Source organism: Strigops habroptila, chromosome 10 (assembly GCF_004027225.2).
Source record: "Strigops habroptila isolate Jane chromosome 10, bStrHab1.2.pri, whole genome shotgun sequence".
NCBI classification, from domain to species: domain Eukaryota; kingdom Metazoa; phylum Chordata; class Aves; order Psittaciformes; family Psittacidae; genus Strigops; species Strigops habroptila.
The window spans coordinates 28791292-28814589 of NC_046359.1; the positions used below are offsets into that span (position 1 = coordinate 28791292).

The following is a 23298-nucleotide window of genomic DNA, read 5'->3' on the forward strand; positions in this document are numbered from 1 at the left end:
ATTACAGTACCTCAAAAATTATACTTGAATATCCAATTTTACTATTGTAAATAATTCATTTGCATCATAAATGCCAAAATCTATTAGCATCAAAGTAAAAAAGCTGTTATTTTTCTCTCATTTTAATGTCATTTTGACTTATGATACTGCATTGGTCACTTTAGGGTCATTAAAAATACAAATTTTTCAGATGTTTTGGAAAGGAAGCTTAATAACCAAGAAAATTCTAATGAATTAGGATTCTTCATGGAAACTTCTGCAAATCAGTCTGGTATCTTGCATCAATTTTCTTTCAGCTTGTTTATATTTTCCTTAGTGCTTGTGCAGTTGTGTAAAGTGATTTTTCATATTAAGTTTTTTTTATTAGTATTGACTTTTTTTCCTTCTAAGGACTCTCAACTATCCAGGAAGTAGAGGCTGGAGTACAGCATATTTTAGCTGATATCTTTGCTAAAGATAAAGATACACTGGATTTCATCAGGAAATTGTAAGTTTGACTCTTAATTTCTAAGTTATATGGTAAGATTCGGTCTCTTGGCCTGCAGATTAAACTTTTTTAATAATGAGAAGACACTGTTGCTGTGAGATTGATTTAGGTCCATTCCTTCACTGGTGCTGCAGATACATTCATTAGCCTTTCTGCCCCCCTGGCTATCAGTGGAGGAGAGGTCTGCTGTGAGCATGGCATGAATGCTGTGACTCACAAAGACTGAAAGATGCCTTTTGGCTCTGCTCCATATAGAGCCGATCTTCCTTGCAGTTAGTGTTCTGTAAGGAAAAGCTTTCTCTCCTTGTCCTTCCTTCAATGTGTAACTTTTCAGATATGCATCTGCTTAAGCTATTGCTCCAATATTTATTGCTTGGTGCCAGTCAGTGTAATTAGTGGGCAGTAGTGGTTGATTTTGGCATTTGTAGTCAAGAAGGCAAACAAATACAACTTTTTAAAGCAGGAGCTACTGAGCCTTTGAATGTGTTAGCTGAATTTAAGTTTTCTTACTTTACATGGCTTCAGGGTTGTCATGTCGGGGGGGTTGGTGTGACAAAGTGATAGTTGCTTGTTAAGTTTTTCCTCTGCTGTGTACCATCTGGGACAGAGAAACGGATTATAAAGATGCCGCCCTAGGAGCATGCAGTGTTGATTTCAATTGGCTCAATTCTGTTTAGTTGACCCTTGTTTGCTGTTTATCATGCGTAATGGCCAACTTCAATAAAAGGCTAGAGCACAGCAGAGTGATAATTTCAATGAAGGGGTTGCTTTATAAAGGATGTGCTGTCACCACCAGACTATCACTTTGATTCTTTTGACCACTAGAAGCTCCTTAATCAGGTATGCAGTGCTCTACACATGTATCCTGTTGATCTAAAGTGTGTTTATGTATAATAATCATGAGATGCACTCAGGAAGGTATCTGTTTTGGATCTCTGTTACTCCTAAAAATAATGAAAACTCTTACGGTTAGGTGCTCAAAGCAAGAAATTAATTCTGAGGTTGGGTAGGTTCAAGAGAGATGTTGCATTTGTATAAAATATGTTGCTACTTTAACTTTTCTGCAACTTCCCAAAATTGTTGTGTGAAATTGAACCAGTAAGTGATCGAATAGAAGTGCAGATGATGGCTTTTGAGTATCCCTTCTGTTCAGGAGAAGGGCTGTCTTCAGCTTTTTCTGAAGCCTGCTTGAATTTCTTCTCTTGGTATATTCCTGTCAGTCTGTGTTATGTCAGTCTTGGCATAAAGATATGTAATACAGTTCTGCAGGTAATTAGAGTTAACATAACTTGTAATCGGGTAGTCTCCAAACTTCTTTTTTTTTTATTTTTTTTTTTTTTATTTAATACAAGCACTAATGACTTGTTACCAGTTTCATGCTGAAATACCTTATTAGCATTTGTTTCTTTTATTCAGATGTCAGCAAAGGTACATTTGTATCCAGTCAGCCTTGGCAAAAGTGTCGTCCAAAAGTGGAAATGAAAAAGATATTGATAAATTCCAACTGTACCATGAGTTTTCTTGTAATATAAAGAGCATTCAGCATCATCAGGTACAATTATGGATTTGTATTTTTTTCTTTGAATTTTTCCTATAGCAAAGGTGGCTTTGCTTTTGATTTTTGTCTCTTAAAACTAATACTAAAGATTGATTTTGCTTTTTGGTTATCAAAGGTAATAGACATTTTCAAATCCCTGAAATGCAGGTGTTAATCTCTATTTTAAGAAACTGCTTATCCAGTATGCCCATTGTCTAATTAATTCTCATTAAACAAAGACGTACAACAATTTATATATCGGAGATTTCAATATTGGTGTGATTTATTTTCAGCATGTGTCATGCCCTCCCTCCCTTCTCTGGGTAACGAGTGCATAGCAAGTGTTATCAGGAGGAGGCTAAATGTATTGTGCGTAGCGGTGAGACTGCTGTAGTAGTGGCATAGTAGTGGAAGCTGGTTGGAGTGTATGTATTTGAAGAAAACCTGGATAAATTTATTCTTCGTTTCTTTTGGCTGTTTGCTGCAGCACTGAGAGTGCTCTGAGTCATTTGACATTAAACCTGTCAAGTGAAACTGGTGAGAAGTATCAGGGAAAGATCCAGAAAGATTAAATAGAATATGACCTACAAAAGCAGCTCAGGAAAACATCCCATGCACTACCCCAAAAATGGCTTTGTTTTGCAAATCATCAGCATTCCCTTCGGTCAAGCATCTTTTGGTTATCCTAAACGTCAAGCCTAGACCTGTATGGTTAGAAAAAGAAATGAGAGAGGAAGCAAACTTTCTAGTTGATAAGCTGATAGCTAGGCTACCCCTGTTCAAAGGTTGAAGTGTGGTGTGACCAATGCAACTGTCAAGACCTTTGTGCAGATTTCACAACTAATCACCAAGTCAAATGTTTCTTGGTTTTGTCATAATTACTGGTCTTAAAAAAACAAACAAACAAAAAACCAAAACCCAAACAAACAAAAAGCCACAAAGAAACTAACAAAACCTCAAACAAACAAAAATTCCAAACAATAACAAATACCAAACAAACAAAGAACACAAACACCCAACCCAAACAAAAAACAAAACTCAGACAAAAAAGCCAAAAGCACACAAAAAAGACCCTTGTAGCGGCTTCCATCCAGGAATGTCCTTTTCCATTGGAAGGCTGCCTTATTCTACAGGAGAATGCTTTTCCTTTTATATCTCTGATATGCTCTCATTTTCTCTCTGCTTGCTATTTTAAAACAGTGTGATGTTTGGAATTAATAAAAGATTTTCTTGCATGTCTTGAAATGAATTTATTACAAAAAATATCTCACAACATGTATGCGCTAATTTTAAACACACCTCCTCTCCCCCAGTATGGATGGTGTTAGGTGAAAGACTAAACTGCAAGTGACTTACTTAGAGAGGTCTTCTGTAGATGTTTGAAAAGGTCCCTGCAATTGTTCTCTTTGTAATAAGTATAAACATTTATTGTAGTTATATTGGGAATTATTTGGTTAAAACTTGCTTCTAGACAGTCTGGAAAAGTCTATAGAGCAATCTAAGACTACTGTGGTGACATATGACAAAGATTTGAGATTCATCAGGAGATTAAGTGTTGTGCTGTATGGATTTTTTTGTTTGGGTGCTTTACTGTTGAATGAATACTTTAGCTGTCAAAGACTGTTTAGTTTTTCCTGCGCCGAGTGGTGAATACTGAGAGATGCAACAATTATTGGGTGTACATAGGTTTCCTGGGATGATGGTGTGAGGATGATAAACCCGAAACTGAGGGATTTATAAAACTTGCTAATCCACCAGAAATGCAGGTTAAATAGCTGTGTTTAACTCTTGCAAAATTCACTGTTTTGAAGACCACCTCGTCTCTTTTTGTGACTGCATACAGATAAGTGTTGTCATTGCTAGAGGCAAAAGTACAAGTCAGCTTTAAATCACCTCATTGCAAAGTGGCAAGTGAAGGATTACTTAAAATACTGTAGTGAAACTGGTGCTTGTCTGAATATGGAAGTGCTAGTCATCTTAAAGGTCTGTGTACAACCCTAACTCTGCTCTAGCTTATGTGTAAGTAAAGGGGATGTGCAGTAGACTAGCAAGTTACCTGTAAGGGTATAAGCTGTGTGTTTATAACCAAAGCATTTGTAGCCATGAGCGTGCCTTGCTGTGTATATTACAATGAGGTAAACTGGTGTGCAGTAAGCTGCATAGTAAGTTGGTTCTGTGGTTCTGCAGCTGCCATTGCACATGCTGTAGTTCTGGCTTATTTTCTGTGCTATTGTTCATTTTATGTATTGAGACGTGCCATGAAATAATCAGGACTGGTGTGGAGTTAGGGTTGTTTGAATGAAAAAGTTAAAATACTGAACCTGAAACAAGGGAAAAAACCTTATTTGTTTAAAAAGCCTGACTCCAGATTCTGACATAATTGGATACCTGTGGGTATTTCTAGCTGGAACATTTTGCTGTTGGGAGGTTCAGCCACAGTTCCTTCCTTTGGCAGCAAAGAGAACCTGACTGAAGTGTCTTAGGATGTAGTTGGGTAGCTATACCAACGCTGTCATAACTAAGGAAAAAATCTTTCAAGAGTTTATTTGAATTTTTGACTAATTTTAAACAGTTCAGTGTTTGTGTATGCCTTGGGGTTGCTTTCCTCTATTTGGAGTTGAATGAATTGGTGGGAGGAAAAGAATTCATGAATAAAGTGTAATGTTTGAGGCAAGTGCTCTATTTTCAATCTTATACTTAAAAAGGAATTGGAAATTAAAGTCCTTGGCAAGATATACAGAACTTGTTCAATGAGTGTAAGTAAATTTGCAACATAGAGAGCTGTGCAGAATGAAGTATGTTGGTTTTTTGTGATAAACAGAATAAGGTTTGGTGAATCTTGTGACTAGATCAAATTATTGTTCTTGCTTTCTCTGAATAATGTATTTTGTTTTTATTAACTCTTCCCCTGGATCCCTTCCAGTCTTGCATAAAAACAGTCTTTTTCCAGAACTGAAAGATTGCTTTGTGTCTAGAATAGCCAGATTTTAACTTGTTACTTAAAAATAAAACAAAACAAAATGACCTTTATTAAGAAGGAGAAATTGACTAATTACTTCCTTAATTAAGCCTTTCTTGGGTGATAATTTTTCTCTGAATGCATGTCACTTAGAACAAGGTAGGTAGTTTGTTTAAGAATAAAAATGTAAATAATATTAGCGAGTGCAGTACAGCTGCTTTAAGTTCAGGTGACTGACACATTCTGCAGACGGAGTGCCAGGAAACAAAATGTGATGCAAATATTGATCCCACTAATAGCGTGCTGAATGATGACATTGTAGTTCTATCAGATACACTCTGTCATGAGCATCATTTTGGTTTCATTTTAGCTTGACATTTAACTTTTTCTTTTAATAAAATCAGAATAAACATGAAAGCATTTGATTTGTTAAAATGTGTCTTTCTAATCTCTACATGAAAACATTTGCTTTGGCAGTCAAGGTACCAGATGCTATAATATTTCACATGCAATCTTTATTATTAGCTTTGTTGTTCAATGATATGTCAGGCCTGGTATGTCACAGGAACAGTAAGGCTGAGGAATATAAATTGGTATTATGTCCTGGAGTCATTTTAAACCATTGTATTTAACATATGTGACATGTCTGAGTTAGCTAGTGATTGAATTAAAGTTTATGATTGACACAGAATGCTCTGTTGTGACAGTGCTCAGGGCCTGCTACATAGAGCAACATGTGTAGTCATACAGGAATGTCAACTTCTAGCAGTTTTTGTTTTGTTTTTTTCTAATATATTTTTGTACTTTAAAATATTTTAAAAGGGAAAATGAAATCTAAAAATGTGTGGCTTTTATTTGTAGCTGCTTCTAGCTATTATTCTGTTTCTAAAATCCCATGGCCAGTGAGTTTTCTTTAGGTGAAAATTCAACATTTTCATAGTGAGACTAGACCGGTAGATACCCACCAGTATCCAGGATCCACCGCTTGTATTGTGGTCTGGTTTTAAATGAGGAGCCAGAGACTTCTATATAAAATCGAACTCTGCATACAGATAGGACATTTGCAGCCAGATTTAGCTTTAAGTCATCAATATGCAGTTGTGTACGCAAGACTCTGCCAGAAATATGTGCATATAATTTAAGGCTGAATTGTTAATGTAAAGAGTGTACCTACAATATTTTCTGCTATTTATGAACTAAGCATGAATAACACTAAATTTACCCTCTTTCAAATTAAGCTGATCACCTTCATGTCACAAGTTCTGATTCATAATTAATTTTAAATTTGGATTGATTTTTGGGAAGAAATTTTAGGCCTGAAGCATAGGACTTTTTCCTTTTCTGATCTGCAGTCTGATTGGAAAAACCTCTCAATTTCTTGAGTTTTAATTTAAGTTATTATACAAGATTATTCTACCAACTAAATTCATGCTGACTTGTATTATAACTGCATTTAAGATAAACTGGATCTTGAGCTTGCAGACTCCAGGAAAAATGTGTGATTTGTTATGCCATGGCATGATTTAATCTGTGTTTAAAATGTGGCTGTTATCTGTACATGCTAGTACTTTGTGAACTGATTTACTGTACCACCATCATGATTTGCTACAGAATGTCAAGCAAGTGTGTACACAAATGTTGATAAGTTTATCTTTTGGATATTTTGTGTGTCATCTGTCTCTGCCATTTATGTTTGCACTCAGATTCTGGCCATTAACCGAGGGGAAAATCTGAAGATCCTGACAGTGAAGGTCAACATTCCTGACGGGGTGAAGAATGAATTCTGTTGGTGGTGTGTCAATGAAAGGTCTGCATGGATACATATTCTTACAGAAATCTTTTATTTTTTTTCTCTATAGGCAGCTGCATACTGAAATGCACCTCATGTCTCCTTATATTAAGAGAACAATTTAAATGAATGTTTATTAGATTAGATGAAATTAGCAAGTGGATAATTCTTATCCTGTATTTCCAACTGCTGTAGCATTATGCTGAAAAGATCATGCCTTTGGCTGTATTTAGGGAGTTCTGGCACTGTTCTTCAAGCAATTGAATTTTTAAAAAAAATATGCAAAGGCTGATGAAATGTGAATATGTTTTCAAATTGTAATATGCAGCACATCCAGTACTGTCTACTGAAAGGAATTTGTAGAATCCAATAGAATATACTTCTAACTTCTAAAAACAACTTAATATGCCTGATTACAATAATTAAAGAGGGCTACCTCAGATGTTGGATCAGTAAAGTACCAACTTTGGGTTTCACAAATGTAAGGGATTGGATGCTTTTAAATGAAGTACTAGATTTAATAGACAAACCTGAATGTCACTGTTGAATCCATGATTCTCTGACTTGCCTTTTGATCTCTGGTTAAGTTAGAAAACTGGGTTCTAAATTTTGCTTAATTCTTTTATTTCTTACTGATTTGCTCTTACAAGTTGCTTTTTCTGAGTCTGTAGTGAAATGTTTAGTGTTGTATAATTCTGAGCGTTTCTTGCAAACATTTAGGTTAAATATATGTTGTTTTGTTCAGTATCTCTGTCAGTCTTTTTCTTGGAAACTGTACTTTAATGTTCTCTGAAGGCTAGTGTGATTTAGACTATGCATCTTCCTTGTGTATATAAAAGACAGGTTTCTCTTTCTCAATAGTTTGGGACATTGGACATTGTTCTGAGGATGTCTTAGAAACTCCTACCTTTGCATCCTAAGATTGAATAACCAAGAGGAGGAAAAGAGATAGGAAAACATGCATTTGTTTAATGTATAAAACTGTATATTGTGATACTGCTTTAGCATATATTTTTCTTCCACATAAAGTCCAAAAAAGGGGTGTGGTAAAAATATTCCTTTTCACTGTAGAAATTTAGAAGCTCTGCTTCCAGCATAGAAGTCTCTGAAAGAGTTAAAATATTGTTTGGCTAGATAACATGATATCATCTAGGACCAATAGTAACTTTATCTTTTTTTTTTTTTCTGGAAAGTATCAGGGTTCATAAACACACCTACATTTCATTCTAGTTTTAATACCTGTAACAGATATTCTGTCCTTTCCCCCTGAGCTGTGTATTTTGTAGGCGGAACCTATCTGTCAGCCTTGCTTTTACTGCATCTGCAACAGAATTTGGAAGCACTGTGAGCCACAGATAATGGAACAGCTTGTCACTGCTACACAAATTAAAGTGGGATGTATATTGAGATATTTTTGGTTGGTTACACTTTTGTGAGTCATCCTGAGATAAAAAGAGTATTGACTTTGGAAATGGAGCTACTAATTAATATTTAGCATTCATGAGGCTATATATGCTTATGGCATTTTACTATTTAAGGACAATTTCTCCACCTTCAGAAAACTTTTGAAGCAATGACTTCAGTAGATGTTGGTGCATTAACATCTAGGACAGATTCCATGATATTCCTCATTAGACTGACAAATGTGTTATCAAACTGACAAGTAATAAATGTGTATTCTGCCCTGCAAGCTTGGAAGTGACTATCCAAGGATGGGACTTGCATTATTTTCTGATTTACTGGTGAAAAGCTTAAGAACTTTTGTTTGAGGCAAGGATTTCAGAATTTTGCAAAGATATTAACTAATTCACTGAAGGTCACACACAAAATTAGTTGCAGAAGCAGAAATGCCACCTTGCTACAGAGTTTGGCCAATATTCTAGCCACAAAACAATATCACCTGCTGCCTGTTGAATAAGTAGCAAATATGCAGACCTTTGTGTTCTTCTGAAGCAAATTTTTTAGCATTAAATGCCCCTGCAGTGGAAAGTGGATTTGGAAGACTAGAGTTCTTCATAATTGCATTGAGCTCTATGTAGATGCACTCTAAGATTACTGAATTTTCTTTGCAAGTTCAGAATATTTATTGGCCTGTGGAAGCATCTATATTTCCTCGAAATTGGCATTTGTGTTGAAAATGCAGGAATATCCTTATGCCTGTCCCTATGGGTTGTATTTTTTCCCCAGAAAACAGCATTTGTGTGGTTTGACAGTGAGCCTAGCTCCATTAACACTAGAACTGCACTGGTCCCAAAGACTTGGTTGTGAAGTGGGGCATGGAAAAAGGGTCAGTGAGAAACAGCTGGAGGGGGGCTGGTTAGCTGGCTTTGAATGTAAAGACAGCATGGAGATGTTCCTTTGGAAGGTGTGAGAGTTTGTTCCAAAACGGGATTGCAGCCTCGAAAATCAAGTTTGGTGTTTGATAATATTTTTTTTTTCTTTTTGTTTCCAGGCAATAGAATAATAGAATGTTGCCTAAATAATTCTTACTTACATATAGGCAGGTAATAAAAATACCTGCTGTGATAACCTATTAAGAGAGGAAAGGTTTGCTAACTAGCTTTAATGGATGGAAGAGAGGGAGAAACAGCTGCCAGGTTTCCAAATTGATTCTTATTAGTGCTGAGGATACTTTCTGGGGGAGTGTGGTCATACTTGCCACCTGTAAAAACTTCATGTTGATAGCATTGGATGGCAATAAGAGGGTTTAAAGCCTTTGCCAGTTTTATATAGGTATGGAAAGAGTCTCTAGTTACAAATAAGCAGAATAGAACTGTTTGCAAAAACTCTTCGCAAAGTGATGAGGTCATGTGGCTAAGCTCTCGCAACTCTGAATGTTGTAAAACTAAATGTTAAGCTTAATTCTGCTCCCACGTCTGTCTGCATTAAAGCAGTGCTGACTCGATCACACATTTCTCGACCGCTATATGCGCAGACACTTAGAAAAGCTGTTTCAGGAAACTGTAGATCCCCTCAAACAACTGAAAAGCTGTCTGGGTAGGAGCAATTTAGGATTCTTAGTATTTCTGAGTGAGTGCAAGTAATCTAAGTAAAAAGTAAAAAAGTCCTATTTTTGCTTGGGCCTGCACCTGGACACATTATCAAATGGGCATAGTTCTATCATGCTGCATTTAAAAAAAACCAAAACAAAAGACTTAGTGTCCTGGGTTCAGCTATAGCAGTCATTTTTCTCCTGCTTAGTAGCTGGTGCAGTGCTGTGTTTTTTAACTTTCAGCCTGGGAACAACGCTGATAACACCGATGTTTTTAGTTGTTGCTAAGTAATGTTTATTCCAACCAAGGACTTTCTCAGTCTCATGCTTTGCCAGGGAGGAGGGGAAGCCGGGAGAAAGCAGAGACAGGACACCTGACCCAAACTAGCCAAAGGGGTATTCCATACCACAGCACATCATGCCCAGTATATAAACCGGGGGAGTTACCCGGAAGGCCCAGATCACTGCTCGGGTCGGGCTGGGTATCGGTCGGCGGGTGGTGAGCAATTGTATCCTCTCCCCTTGTTATTTCACTAATCGTTATTATCATTGGTGGTAGCAGTAGTGGTTTTGTGTTATACCTTAGTTGCGGGACTGCTCTTATCTCAACCCGTGGGAGTTGCATTCTTCCCATTCTCCTCCCCATCCCTCCGGGAGCGGGGGGAGGAAGAAGGGGGAGGGGGGGGAGTGAGCGAGCGGCTGTGTGGTTCTGAGTTACCGGCTGGGCTCAAACCACGACAGTTCTTTTTGGCGCCCAACGTGGGGCACGAAAGGTTGAGATAACGACAGATCTGACCAGAGTGTGTTTAATCATATTTGTGATAAGCATTCATTGTTACTACTCATCACAATGGTGATTATTTGGCTCTCAGACGTGTTGCGCTTGATCTCAGAGTTTCAGCATGTTGTACCTTACTTACAGCCACTATTTGCTGTTTTAGTGTTTATCGGCTGGGGGGCCTGGGCTAAGGTTCTTGTTTCACTGTACTTCATGGTAATGACTTGTAATACAATAGACTCATTGATCATGAAACTGGTCTGGTTTGTGCTTCCAGCGTGGCCATCACCACTATACATTGGGAGGTATATAATGAAATATTTTAGCAATTGCATATCTTTTTTTTTCTCCTCGGGGGGTAAACTTACAAAGGAAGCATTCTCTTTCACCCCCCCGTTCCCCCACCAGCCTATTTGCAACAGCAATTGAGAGTTCTGAAGGTTTTAGATGGCCTTTGAGTACCCTTGAAACATGCCTGCTGATTGTGCTGGGGATCAGCATGTTGGCAAACATACGGAGTGTGTTTTACCCACGGCCATCCCATCGTAGGAACATCCTATTTCGTTTAATGTCAAAAATTCAGCAGTATCAGGTTCGAATCTGGTCTAGGGTTAGACGACGATATAGGAGGACCACCAGGAGATTTTCCCTGAGGCTGGACAGTTATGAGTGGCAGGGTGTGTGGGATAGTATGAGCAAGTACCTAGGCCAGTGGGCCCCTCCAGTGCTTTGGAACTTCACCACTGAACAAGTGCAACATCCGGAAAAACTAGTAAAACACTTAAACGAGGTGTGCTGTCGTCCTGGTTATACCAGAGAGGGACAAATTTTGGCAACGTGCTGGGGCTTGGCCTATGCCTACAGAGCCCTGCTCAACACTATCCAGCACCTTCAAAGGGAAAAAAATGTCTCTGGATCTGATGGCAAAGCAACAGACAACGCAGCTATGCCAACTACAAGCACAGCAGCTACTCAGACCCTGACCACAACAGTCAACACAGCTACTCCAAGTACAGCAGCTACATCAACCCCAGTGACAAGCACAACAGCTACTCAAACCCTGACCACAACAGACAACGCAACTACTCCAACTTCAAATACAGCAGTTACACCAACCCCAGTGACAAGCACAACAGCTACTCAAACCCCGACAGCAACAGACAATACGGCTACTCCAAGCACTGCAGCTACACCAACCCCAGTGACAAGCACAGTAGCTACTCAAACCCCGACAGCAACAGATAATGCAGCTGTTGGTGTTACTCAACTCCCAAGCACAACAGCTGCACCAACCCCAGCAATAGACATTGCAACCACTCCAATCCTAGTGGCAGACACTGCAGCCACTCCAACCACAGTGACAAACACTGCAGCTAAACCAAATGTCCAGTTTGTGACAATGTCTGTTGCCCCTGTAAGCAAAAGCAGACGAAAGGCACAAAGAGCAACCCGCGAAGCGAAGAAAGATGAAGACCCAGTGCCATTACTATATGCAACAGCACCTGAACAAGAGTTACTACTACGTGGGTCAGAGGAAGAGGAAGAAGAAGAAGAGGTCACTTCTCGACCCCGGACCTCAACCGAACTACGGAATATGCGAAAAGATTTCACCCGTCTTCCAGGGGAGCACATTGTCACCTGGTTGCTCCGGTGCTGGGACAATGGGGCCGACGGTCATGAACTAGAAGGTAGGGAAGCCAAGCAGCTGGGATCACTTGCTAGGGAAGGAGGAATTGACAAAGCGATTGCAAGAGAGAAGCGAGCCCTCAGTCTTTGGAGGCGGCTCCTGGCAGCTGTGAAGGAAAGGTTTCCCTACAAAGACGATATTACGAATCGCTCAGCCAACTGGACCACGATAGAGAAAGGCATCCAGTCCCTGAGGGAATCAGCCATTATAGAGATGATCTATCGTAGGCCGGATTCCAGGAACACATCCGTAGACCCAGATGAAGTCGAATGTACACGACCCATGTGGCGGAAACTTACACGGAGTGCGCCATCATCATATGCCCACACATTGGCATCAATGACCTGGAATGACGGAGTATCACCAACAGTGGATTTCCTGATTCGTCAACTCCGAGAGTTCGAAGACAATCTCACCCCTTCCATCATTTCAGCTGTGGAAAAACTGTCCCAGGAGTTCAAACAATTGAGAGACGATTTATCCGATCTATCCAGCTCTCCACGCGTACCAACCCATGTCTCAGCTATCAACAGAAGGCGCCCTACTGCTCGAGAAAGAAAATATAGGAGGTACACGCCACGGGCCACCCTATGGTTTTACCTGCGGGATCATGGAGAAGACATGAGAAAGTGGGATGGAAAACCTACTTCAGCTCTGGAGCAACGGGTGCGTGAACTGAAGAGGAGAACAATGGTCAAGGATGATCCTCCCAGGAAAGCTGCTGCTCCAGTCTCTGGCGAGCAGTTTCCCAGATGGAGTGAAAGAGCTGATTTTACTCCAGCTCCTGTGATAAGGAATACTAATCCCTTTCTACAAGACAGAATTGGAGAATTTTGTGATCACTGTTAGAGGGGCCCTGCCTCCAGCCAGGTGGAGGAGAGGGATAATCGGGTTTACTGGACTGTGTGGATCAGATGGCCTGGCACATCAGTCCCACAGAAGTATAAGGCTCTAGTAGATACCGGTGCACAGTGTACTCTGATGCCATCAAGGTATCAAGGGGTGAAACCCATTTCTATTTCTGGAGTGACAGGAGGATCCCAAGCGTTAACTATGCTGGAAGCTGAAATCAGCCTGACTGGGAGGAAGTGGCAAAAGCACCCCATTGTAACTGGTCCAGGGGCTCCATGCATCCTTGGCATAGACTATCTCAGGAGAGGGTATTTCAAAGAGCCAAAAGGGTATAGATGGGCTTTTGGTATCGCTGCCTTGGAGACAGAGGAAATTAAGCAGCTGTCCACCTTACCCGGTCTCTCAGAGGATCCTTCTGTTGTGGGGTTGCTGAAGGTCGAAGAACAACAAGTGCCAATTGCGACCACAACAGTGCACCGGCGGCAATATCGCACCAACCGAGACTCCTTGATTCCCATCCATAAGCTGATCCGCAGACTGGAGAGCCAAGGAGTGATCAGCAGGACCCGCTCACCCTTTAATAGCCCCATATGGCCAGTGCAAAAGTCTAATGGAGAGTGGAGATTAACAGTAGACTATCGTGGCCTGAACGAAGTCACACCACCATTGAGTGCTGCCGTACCGGACATGTTAGAACTTCAGTATGAACTGGAGTCAAAGGCAGCCAAGTGGTATGCCACAATTGACATTGCCAATGCATTTTTCTCAATCCCTTTGGCAGCAGAATGCAGGCCACAGTTTGCTTTCACTTGGAGGGGCGTCCAGTACACTTGGAACCGACTGCCCCAGGGGTGGAAACACAGCCCTACCATCTGCCATGGATTGATCCAGACTGCACTGGAACAGGGGCAAGCTCCAGAACACCTGCAATACATTGATGACATCATCGTGTGGGGTGATACAGCGGAAGAAGTTTTTGAGAAAGGGAGGAAAATAATCCAAATCCTGCTGAAGGCCGGTTTTGCCATAAAACGGAATAAGGTCAAGGGACCTGCACAGGAGATTCAATTTTTGGGAATAAAATGGCAAGATGGACGCCGCCAGATCCCCACAGACGTGATCAACAAGATAACAGCAATGTCTCCACCAACTAACAAGAAAGAAACACAAGCTTTCTTAGGTGTTGTGGGGTTCTGGAGAATGCACATCCCAAATTACAGTCTGATTGTAAGCCCTCTCTACCACGTGACCCGGAAGAAGAATGATTTCAAATGGGGCCCTGAGCAACAACAAGCCTTTGAACAAATTAAATGAGAAATAGTTCATGCAGTAGCCCTTGGACCAGTCCGGGCCGGGCCAGATGTGAAAAATGTGCTCTATACCGCAGCTGGGGAGAATGGTCCTACCTGGAGCCTCTGGCAGAAAGCTCCAGGGGAGACTCGAGGTCGACCCCTCGGCTTTTGGAGTCGGGGATATAAAGGATCCGAGGCCAGCTACACTCCCACCGAAAAAGAGATACTGGCAGCCTATGAAGGGGTTCGAGCTGCCTCAGAAGTGATTGGAACTGAAGCGCAGCTCCTCCTGGCACCCCGGTTGCCTGTGCTGGGCTGGATGTTCAAAGGCAGGGTCTCCTCTACACATCATGCAACTGATGCTACATGGAGTAAGTGGGCCGCACTAATTACACAACGAGCTCGAATAGGAAATCCCAGTCGTCCAGGAATTCTAGAAGTCATCATGGACTGGCCAGAGGGCAAAGATTTTGGGATGTCACCAGAAGAGGAGGTGACGCGTGCTGAAGAGGCCCCACCATATAATGAACTGTCAGAGAGTGAAAAGCAATATGCCTTGTTTACTGATGGGTCCTGCCGTATTGTGGGAAAGCATCGGAGATGGAAGGCAGCTGTGTGGAGTCCCCTGCGACAAGTTGCAGAAACTGCTGAGGGAGAGGGTGAATCGAGTCAATTTGCAGAGGTGAAAGCCATCCAGCTGGCCTTGGACATTGCTAAACGAGAAAAATGGCCAGTACTTTATCTCTATACTGACTCATGGATGGTGGCAAATGCCCTGTGGGGGTGGTTGCAGCAATGGAAGCAGAGCAACTGGCAACGCAGAAGTAAACCCATCTGGGCTGCTGCATTGTGGCAAGATATCGCTGCTCGGGTGCAGAACCTGGTGGTGAAGGTACGCCACGTAGATGCTCATGTACCCAAGAGTCGGGCCACTGAGGAACACCAGAATAACCAGCAAGTGGATAAAGCTGCTAAGATTAAAGTGGCTCAGATGGACTTGGATTGGCAACATAAGGGTGAATTATTTTTAGCCCGGTGGGCCCATGACACCTCAGGCCATCAAGGCAGAGATGCAACATATAGATGGGCTCGTGATCGAGGGGTGGACTTAACGATGGACACTATTGCCCAGGTTATTCACGAATGTGAAACATGTGCTGCAATTAAGCAAGCCAAGCGGTTAAAGCCTCTCTGGTATGGAGGACGATGGCTGAAGTACAAATATGGGGAGGCCTGGCAGATTGACTATATCACACTCCCACCAACCCGCCAGGGCAAGCGCTATGTGCTTACCATGGTGGAAGCAACCACCGGCTGGCTGGAAACATACGCTGTGTCCCATGCCACTGCCCGGAACACTATCCTGGGCCTTGAGAAACAAGTCTTGTGGCGACACGGCACCCCAGAGAGAATTGAGTCAGACAATGGGACTCATTTCCGGAACAACCTCATAGACACTTGGGCCAAAGAGCATGGCATTGAGTGGGTATACCACATCCCCTACCATGCACCAGCCTCTGGGAAAATCGAACGGTACAATGGGCTGTTAAAAACTACACTGAGAGCAATGGGTGGTGGGACTTTCAAACACTGGGATACACATTTACCAAAAGCCACCTGTTTGGTTAACAGTAGGGGATCTGCCAACAGGGCTGGCCCAGCCCAATCAGAACTTTTACATACTGTAGAGGGGGATAAAGTTCCTGTGGTGCACATAAAGAATTTGTTGGGGAAGACAGTCTGGGTTATTCCTGCTTCAGGTAAAGGCAAACCCACTCGTGGGGTTGCTTTTGCTCAGGGACCTGGATATACTTGGTGGGTAATGCGGGAAGATGGGGAAGTCCGATGTGTACCTCAAGTGGATTTGATTTTGGGGGAAAACAGCCAATGAACTCAATTGTACGCTGTTGCCTGCTCTATAACACTTTTATAGCCCACCAGCTAGATATCTTCAGGTCACCAGCCATTGACCCTGACTTCCCTCCGATCATCACCTCAACAAAGAATGAATTTTGAGGAAACCAGACGAGCTCAGCAGTGACCAGATGAGTTTGGCGGTATCATCAGCAGGCAACAACCCAACACTATGTACCGTCCCTCCTGCCCTGAAAGACTATTACAAGAGATGGAGCCTGACATCATGGACTGGATGAGTTCAGCAATTTTACAGGGATTGGTCCATGGACTAGGGAACGATATCTTTCTCTGTGTGTGGGTGTGGGTGTATATATATGTGTATATATGGGACAGGGGTGATGGTGTGCTGAGAGATGTGGGATCTGAGCATGACGTGAATGGTATGGAATAAGGAGTGGATACTGTCCTGGGTTCAGCTATAGCAGTCATTTTTCTCCTGCTTAGTAGCTGGTGCAGTGCTGTGTTTTTTAACTTTCAGCCTGGGAACAACGCTGATAACACCGATGTTTTTAGTTGTTGCTAAGTAATGTTTATTCCAACCAAGGACTTTCTCAGTCTCATGCTTTGCCAGGGAGGAGGGGAAGCCGGGAGGAAGCAGAGACAGGACACCTGACCCAAACTAGCCAAAGGGGTATTCCATACCACAGCACGTCATGCCCAGTATATAAACCGGGGGGAGTTACCTGGAAGGCCCAGATCACTGCTCGGGTCGGGCTGGGTATCGGTCGGCGGGTGGTGAGCAATTGTATCCTCTCCCCTTGTTATTTCACTAATCGTTATTATCATTGGTGGTAGCAGTAGTGGTTTTGTGTTATACCTTAGTTGCGGGACTGCTCTTATCTCAACCCGTGGGAGTTGCATTCTTCCCATTCTCCTCCCCATCCCTCCAGGAGCGGGGGGAGGAAGAAGGGGGGGGGGGGGAGTGAGCGAGCGGCTGTGTGGTTCTGAGTTACCGGCTGGGCTCAAACCACGACACTTAGAAAACTTACCCAGAAATATTAAAGAATATGTATCTCGCCAATTTTCAGTTAGGGAACCAAAAAAAAAACACCAAAACACTAAATGAAGAAAAGACTGAATGTTAGCAATATTTTAAAAAGAAATAAAAACTAGGTGAACTAGTAGAAAATGTTCATAGTCTTTACTTCTGTTTGAGTATAATGTATCTGGCTGCATCTCCTCAATCTTTCCGCCTTCTCATTGGGTGGACAATATCAGTGAGTCAGTTGTGCTTGTTCAAGGACTTCCTTCCCCCCTCCAGTAATATTGCCCAAACCAAAAAGATTATTGGAATAAATATTTAGGATCTATATTCTGGGGAGCTTTGAAACTGGGGTGTACTTTAGGACAAAATCTGAAGTAATTGTCATTACAGATATGACCACTGTGCACAGTCTTAGAAAAAGCAGTGCTCCAAAGAGTTTGGCTTAGAAAAAATAGGGAAATAATCTTGTGTTTGTTTGGTATCATTTATTTCATTTTCCCTTCTTCTATAATAGTATTTACACTTTAAATGTATCAGCAACAGGTAAAAGAGAAAAATTGTTTGCAAATTGTTTGGGTTTTGTTCTTTAAGGACTACTGAAAAATTGATAGATTTCATTTTGAGTTTGAATGGAAATACTTAAAGCATTCCAAATGAAATTTAAGTTGGCTTTCATTAATTGATGTTAGTTTAGCTCTTATTTCTATCTGGACACAGTTGCTTTACATCAGTAGCTCTGCAAAGGATGCATCCTTTCACAAAGGATGTGTAGTCATTTTTTTGTGTATTGGAAATAATGCAACCCTAATGATAATATGGAACCAAGTTCTTCAGTTGTGATAAGCTTTGACTTCTCTAAGTGAAAAGTAAATTTTTTTTATATTTTCTTTAAAACAGAAAATACGATTACATTCTAATACCTAATAAAATAGAGAAAAGATAGGCCTTGTCCCTTGTCTGACAGTAGAACCATTTTCAATTTCTCATTCCATTCATATTTGAAGCTATGATTTCATTGCTTAATTATTTTAGTAATTCTATAGTTTATAGAACATTACACTAATATAGAAGTCTTTTTTCTTTTTTCTTTTTTTGAGAATTCTCTTTTTATCTGAGTTTCTGCATATGTTCTTGAAATTTTTTTTTTTTTTTTCCTCATCTTTTGTAGATGGAGACCAAAACAATTTTTAAAACCAGACTTAATGAGAATACTACGGAATTCAGTAGAGGATGCGTATAAACGCCTTATATATCCTCTGCTCTGCAGAGAATTCAGGTAAGCCGGAGTAAATGTGTGTTTTCATACTACCAATTTCTTAATAATTCCCTCCTCAATTTTTATTTTATCCATTTGAAAATGTCAGCATGTTTTTAATCCTCTGAGCTTACAGAAAAATGAACTGTGTAGTCTTGCTTCTGTAGATGTAATTGTGACCCTATCCAGTTTAGGCTACAGTTGAGAAATGATCTTTCTGAGAAGACATTTTACATGTTTACATATTTGTTGCTTGTAGATTTATCTAATAAAGTACAGTTTAGCTCTACCTTACTATGATAGTTGTATCTTTATCCTTATGTTAGCATAAACCATTATGCCACTGATTTTTCCCAGCATCTCTTTGTGTCACAGCAGTAGAACTGTCAGTGACATTGTTCTCACTTTTCTTTTACCTGTCTGAAAGAAATCAGCAAAGTAATTGTTGTGGTTGGAAGTGTCCCTCATGTTTGTCATCTGCACTTTGTGGTGAACAAATTAGTAATAGTGTTAGCCTGATAATATTTTGTGGGTATTGTGATGGCTCTAGAGAAGTCAGTAAACTTATTTCTGGTGATACTGTAGTAATGATGTCATCAGACAAAGTGTCACTTTCAAGATCTGTAATACTGTTCTTAACTCAAAGGAAATTGAAAACTTAGTGTCAAAGTCACGTTAATTAAATAGGATATTTTCACGGTGTAGTATAGGAGTTTACCACATAGTTGAATTGATTTAATATGTCCAAAAGTCTACATTCTGAAAGCATTATCTTTTCATGGCTAACAGCACTGATAATGCGATTCTTCCCTTGAAGGTATTCTAATGGCTCTTGGGTTTCTTTACTGCACTATGTTGTGTTTGTTCATTACTTTGCAACCAAGATTGCTTCAACTCTTTTGATTAGGAAGCCTGTCTTTGCTACTGTGAATTTCACAGATTTTTTGGAAGTGCTGAGTTCACTTTCTTTTTTGTGTGTGAGCACAGTACATATAGCTACTTTAGGGGAGGCACTGTAACTATTGTTTGGCCAAAGTAACGGACATTTCATGATGGTGAATCTAACTGTTGGCTTCTCACGCATGAGTGTGAAAGTAGTTTTTATTCCTAGCCTTCTCCATAATCAAGCTCTTCTAAATTAAAGCTGCTTACTTTTTAGTAGGGCTTGGTTTTATCATAAATAAGCAAAGTGATATGAGGGTTCTTCAAGGCTCTTCTATTATGTTTTTACTTTGTGATTCCTACCAGAGGACTGTTGTAGCCTGTGTGTTGTGTATTACACTGTGAAGGTGCTGCAGCAGTAGGTTGCCAAAGGCTTTTCTGTTCTCTTAATCACAATAAAAAAAAGCTTTCTTCCCTGCTGCTTCCTAGATGCAGCTCACAAGGCATAAATGCAAAGAATACAAATTTTGCTGCCTGTTCCTGAGGGGACCTGTGCTTGTGTTTTACTCTTTATGATAATTTTGCAAGATTAGTGATGTCTGGTCAGGAAAAGCTGAAATGTCTCCTGTAGAGAGGAATGCAAACACCTGCCAGTAGTATTCCTGGTCCTTGACCGCTTAACCCTTATCCCTCTTTTATTCTCTTTCCACCTACACCAAAAACTGATTTTTAGGACTCTTGCAAAGGGCTGCTAAAGTATTCAATACCTCCTTTAGCATTAATATTTCCAACCCACCCCCCACTGTTCTTGCTTTCTTTTTATTATCATTAAATGTTGGAACAGAAAGTTTCCAAGAGTGTACTGAAATTTCTCATACTTCTAGTGATCAGGAGAATGAAACTTGCCAGCAAGACACTTACCTTATTTATTTTTTAATTTCCTTTCTTCCACTCTGTTAGATACCATCATTTCTTGTATCTGGTATAATAATGTCCAGTGTTGCTTTTGGCTCTTCGAAATACATTTTATTTTGTTGCAGTACTGCATGGAATGATTCCATCAGGATTTGATGCAAGTGATGTGGCACAGACATATTTTTTAATGGATAATCCTTTCCTAATTTTCCATGCTTTCTCGAAGTGAGTGCTTTCTCTCCTCTGTCTTTAGGGACACAAACATTTCTCTGTATATCTTGTTTCGCACCTGAAGCTAGTTTGCAGATATTTTTCCACGGAAAGGATTGACTTTCAGACTGTATATGGAAGTGGGGAATTTTAAATCTCAATTTAAAAACTGACTTTTATAACATAGAATATAGAGACCAGTAGGTCATGATTAGGTTATTTGCTTTTATTAGAATATACCTGTAAGTGATATTCAGTCTGAGTGCTTCATAAACTTCAAGGGAGGGGCTTGAAATTCTGGCTTGATTGATACTTACTGCAGGATTTTGTTTTGTTTTTTTTACAAAATAACCATTCCTCTTGTGTTTACAGAGGAGGACTGTTATCTGCCTCTGCCTTATGTCTCTGCTGTAGTAATGAGAATTTTCATAAATTGTAAAAACATGAAGCTGGGCATCTTGCCATTTGGATGAAGCCAGTAGTGCACTGAAAAAGAGAAAGATACTGGATTGTTTGAGGTAGCTTGATATTTTTTCAAGGATCAAATGACTGTCCCAAACTTGAAATTAAGGGCCAGTATTTGGGACCATAGATCATGTCATTGATACGAGTGTTGAGTGAGAGACAGTTAGAGAGAAAAGAGAGGTCTATATTTGAAATTTAAAAAATACAGGATATTATGTAATAGAAAGGCCATACGTTATTTTCCCCCTACGCACCTGGCACTTTCAGTAACATTTCCTGTTACTATAAAGGTTTCTGTATATCCATGCCAATTTTAAACATGATTTCCATAAGGTGCATATAATTAATAGCACGTGTTTAGGGGCAATTTTAATTCCTGCACAAGACTCTCTTCACAGGTGGACTGATGTGAATTTGCAGTGTGGGAGGATTTGGGCTTGTGGGCCCTGTGTCTTCAGGATAGGTGGAAAGCTGCAGGTTGGTCTCTCTCTGTACAAAGCCTCCAGTTCAAGACCATTCAACCTTCCCTTGTTTACAAGCCACTTTTAAACTTCATTTGTATGCAAGTATGACTGATTGAATCTCTTCTGCATCTATATAGAAGATCCATATATTTGTGAGGCCTAGGTGTTTGCGTTGTTTTCTCTGCTCTCTCACAAGTGGCACCAAATTATTTTGTCCCTGGACTCTGCCTGGAAGAAGCTCATTTTGTGGTTTAGGTTATTTTTGCCTTTTTTTTTTTTTAAGTATGGGAGAAGGATGCTGCAACTGAAATTCAGTAGAGACGAGTGTAAACTGATGCTTGCAAGGGGAAGTAATTATCTTTTTTATATAGAAGATTATGAGCTCTGAGCTATCCTGCCACAGGAAAAACACTTTGGTGCTATGGATGGTAGCTCCACATAAATGTTAAGTGCTCAGAAGATAAGATTATTTAGTTAAGAAATAAAGACAAAACAGAGTCATTGATTTAGTTGGCCCATATTGGGAATATTATTGGCCATTTTGGTCCCTTTACCTCAGGGGGTGTGTGTAAGAAGTAGTAAAATGTTTCATTAGAACTGGAAAAGGCCCAGTGGAGGGGAACAAGGTATGAAAATTTCTGTATGAAGAAGGGTTGACTATGCTATGACTCTCCAGCTTGGAAAAGAGAGGGCTTAGAGATGAATGGCATGTGAAGAGTGGCACAGGCTTTCTATGGATCAGTTTTTACTCTCTTCCCATGTAAGACCTAGGGGGCCATAAAAATTAGAAAAGAATCAGCTTCCAGCCAAAAGACGGCAGCTATTTGTGCACTTTGTGATGGGCCTGTTGGGCAGAACTTGCTGCCAACACATGATGTGGGTGTAAGAAATGTGCATGGGTTTTGTAGAAGGCTGGGTAGTTGGACAACAGATGTGTTATGGGCTACTAGAGACAAATCATGTCAAGCTTAGGAAATACTCCAAGCTGGAAATAGTTGGAGGCTAGGATAAGATTATGGGACAGGTATACTATTGCTGCTGTATCAGCTCCCTAGGCAGCTACTTATTCCACACTTGGAGACAGGGTGCTGGAATAGAGGGAACGCTGAGCTGAACTAGTGCAGCCATCCCAAATTCCTGTTCTTAGTGGTGGCAATATATAGACTGTCCGCTCTTTGGTGCTGGACATACGTTTGAATTGTTAAGGAATCTTGGAATGCATGTATGCCCTTCACCGTCTCACTTTAAATCATGTCTGTGTTATTTGGTATACTCGACACAGAAACAGAAAGCATGAGGATATAGAGGGAATCTTTTGCTGTTGCACACTTGCTTAGAAAAGAATCTAGACCGCTTTACATATGAGAGATGATGAGGACTTACCAGCTCTTTCTGCACCACTGTGGGATGAAACAGAGCTGAGCTGGCTGTTTGGATGGATCCTGGGCAAATTCAAATCAGACTCTTAAGTTCTTCCACATCTGAAAACTGCTCAGAACAGTTTCATACTCCATCATGGTCAAATAGCCCTTGTGAGAGTTGTCTTTCAACTATTGGTAGCTTGCCTGTGTCCTGCACTGAGTGACCTAAACAACTTGAGTAATTTCCCCTGCCCCATCCTTACAGGTTTAGTAAACTGGAATGCAGGGGTTTTTTCTTCTCTAAAAATTAACCCAGGTATTAATTTTTTCATTGATGGGTAAAAGGATAAGAAGAATAAGGGTCCTGGCTACCCTTTGAGTTATATGGAGGCTGTACTGGATTGCTTTTGCTTGCCTAATATTGTTGTTATTCACAGTGTAATGCAGCTGAAAATGTCATTGAGTACCTGC

At 40.6% G+C, this 23298-nt stretch overlaps 1 protein-coding gene across 6 annotated transcripts in view; it reads left to right on the plus strand.

Annotated features, from left to right (window-relative positions):
- Positions 1 to 23298, plus strand: part of SRBD1 (S1 RNA binding domain 1) — a 134047-nt gene that overhangs the window by 14068 nt on the left and 96681 nt on the right. For all 6 annotated transcript variants that reach the window (XM_030499711.1, XM_030499708.1, XM_030499713.1 and 3 more), the window contains 4 exons: positions 391 to 487; positions 1904 to 2039; positions 6687 to 6790; positions 18444 to 18551. In XM_030499711.1, the coding sequence (XP_030355571.1) occupies positions 391 to 487; positions 1904 to 2039; positions 6687 to 6790; positions 18444 to 18551 (445 nt within the window). The remainder of the gene's footprint in view (positions 1 to 390; positions 488 to 1903; positions 2040 to 6686; positions 6791 to 18443; positions 18552 to 23298) is intronic.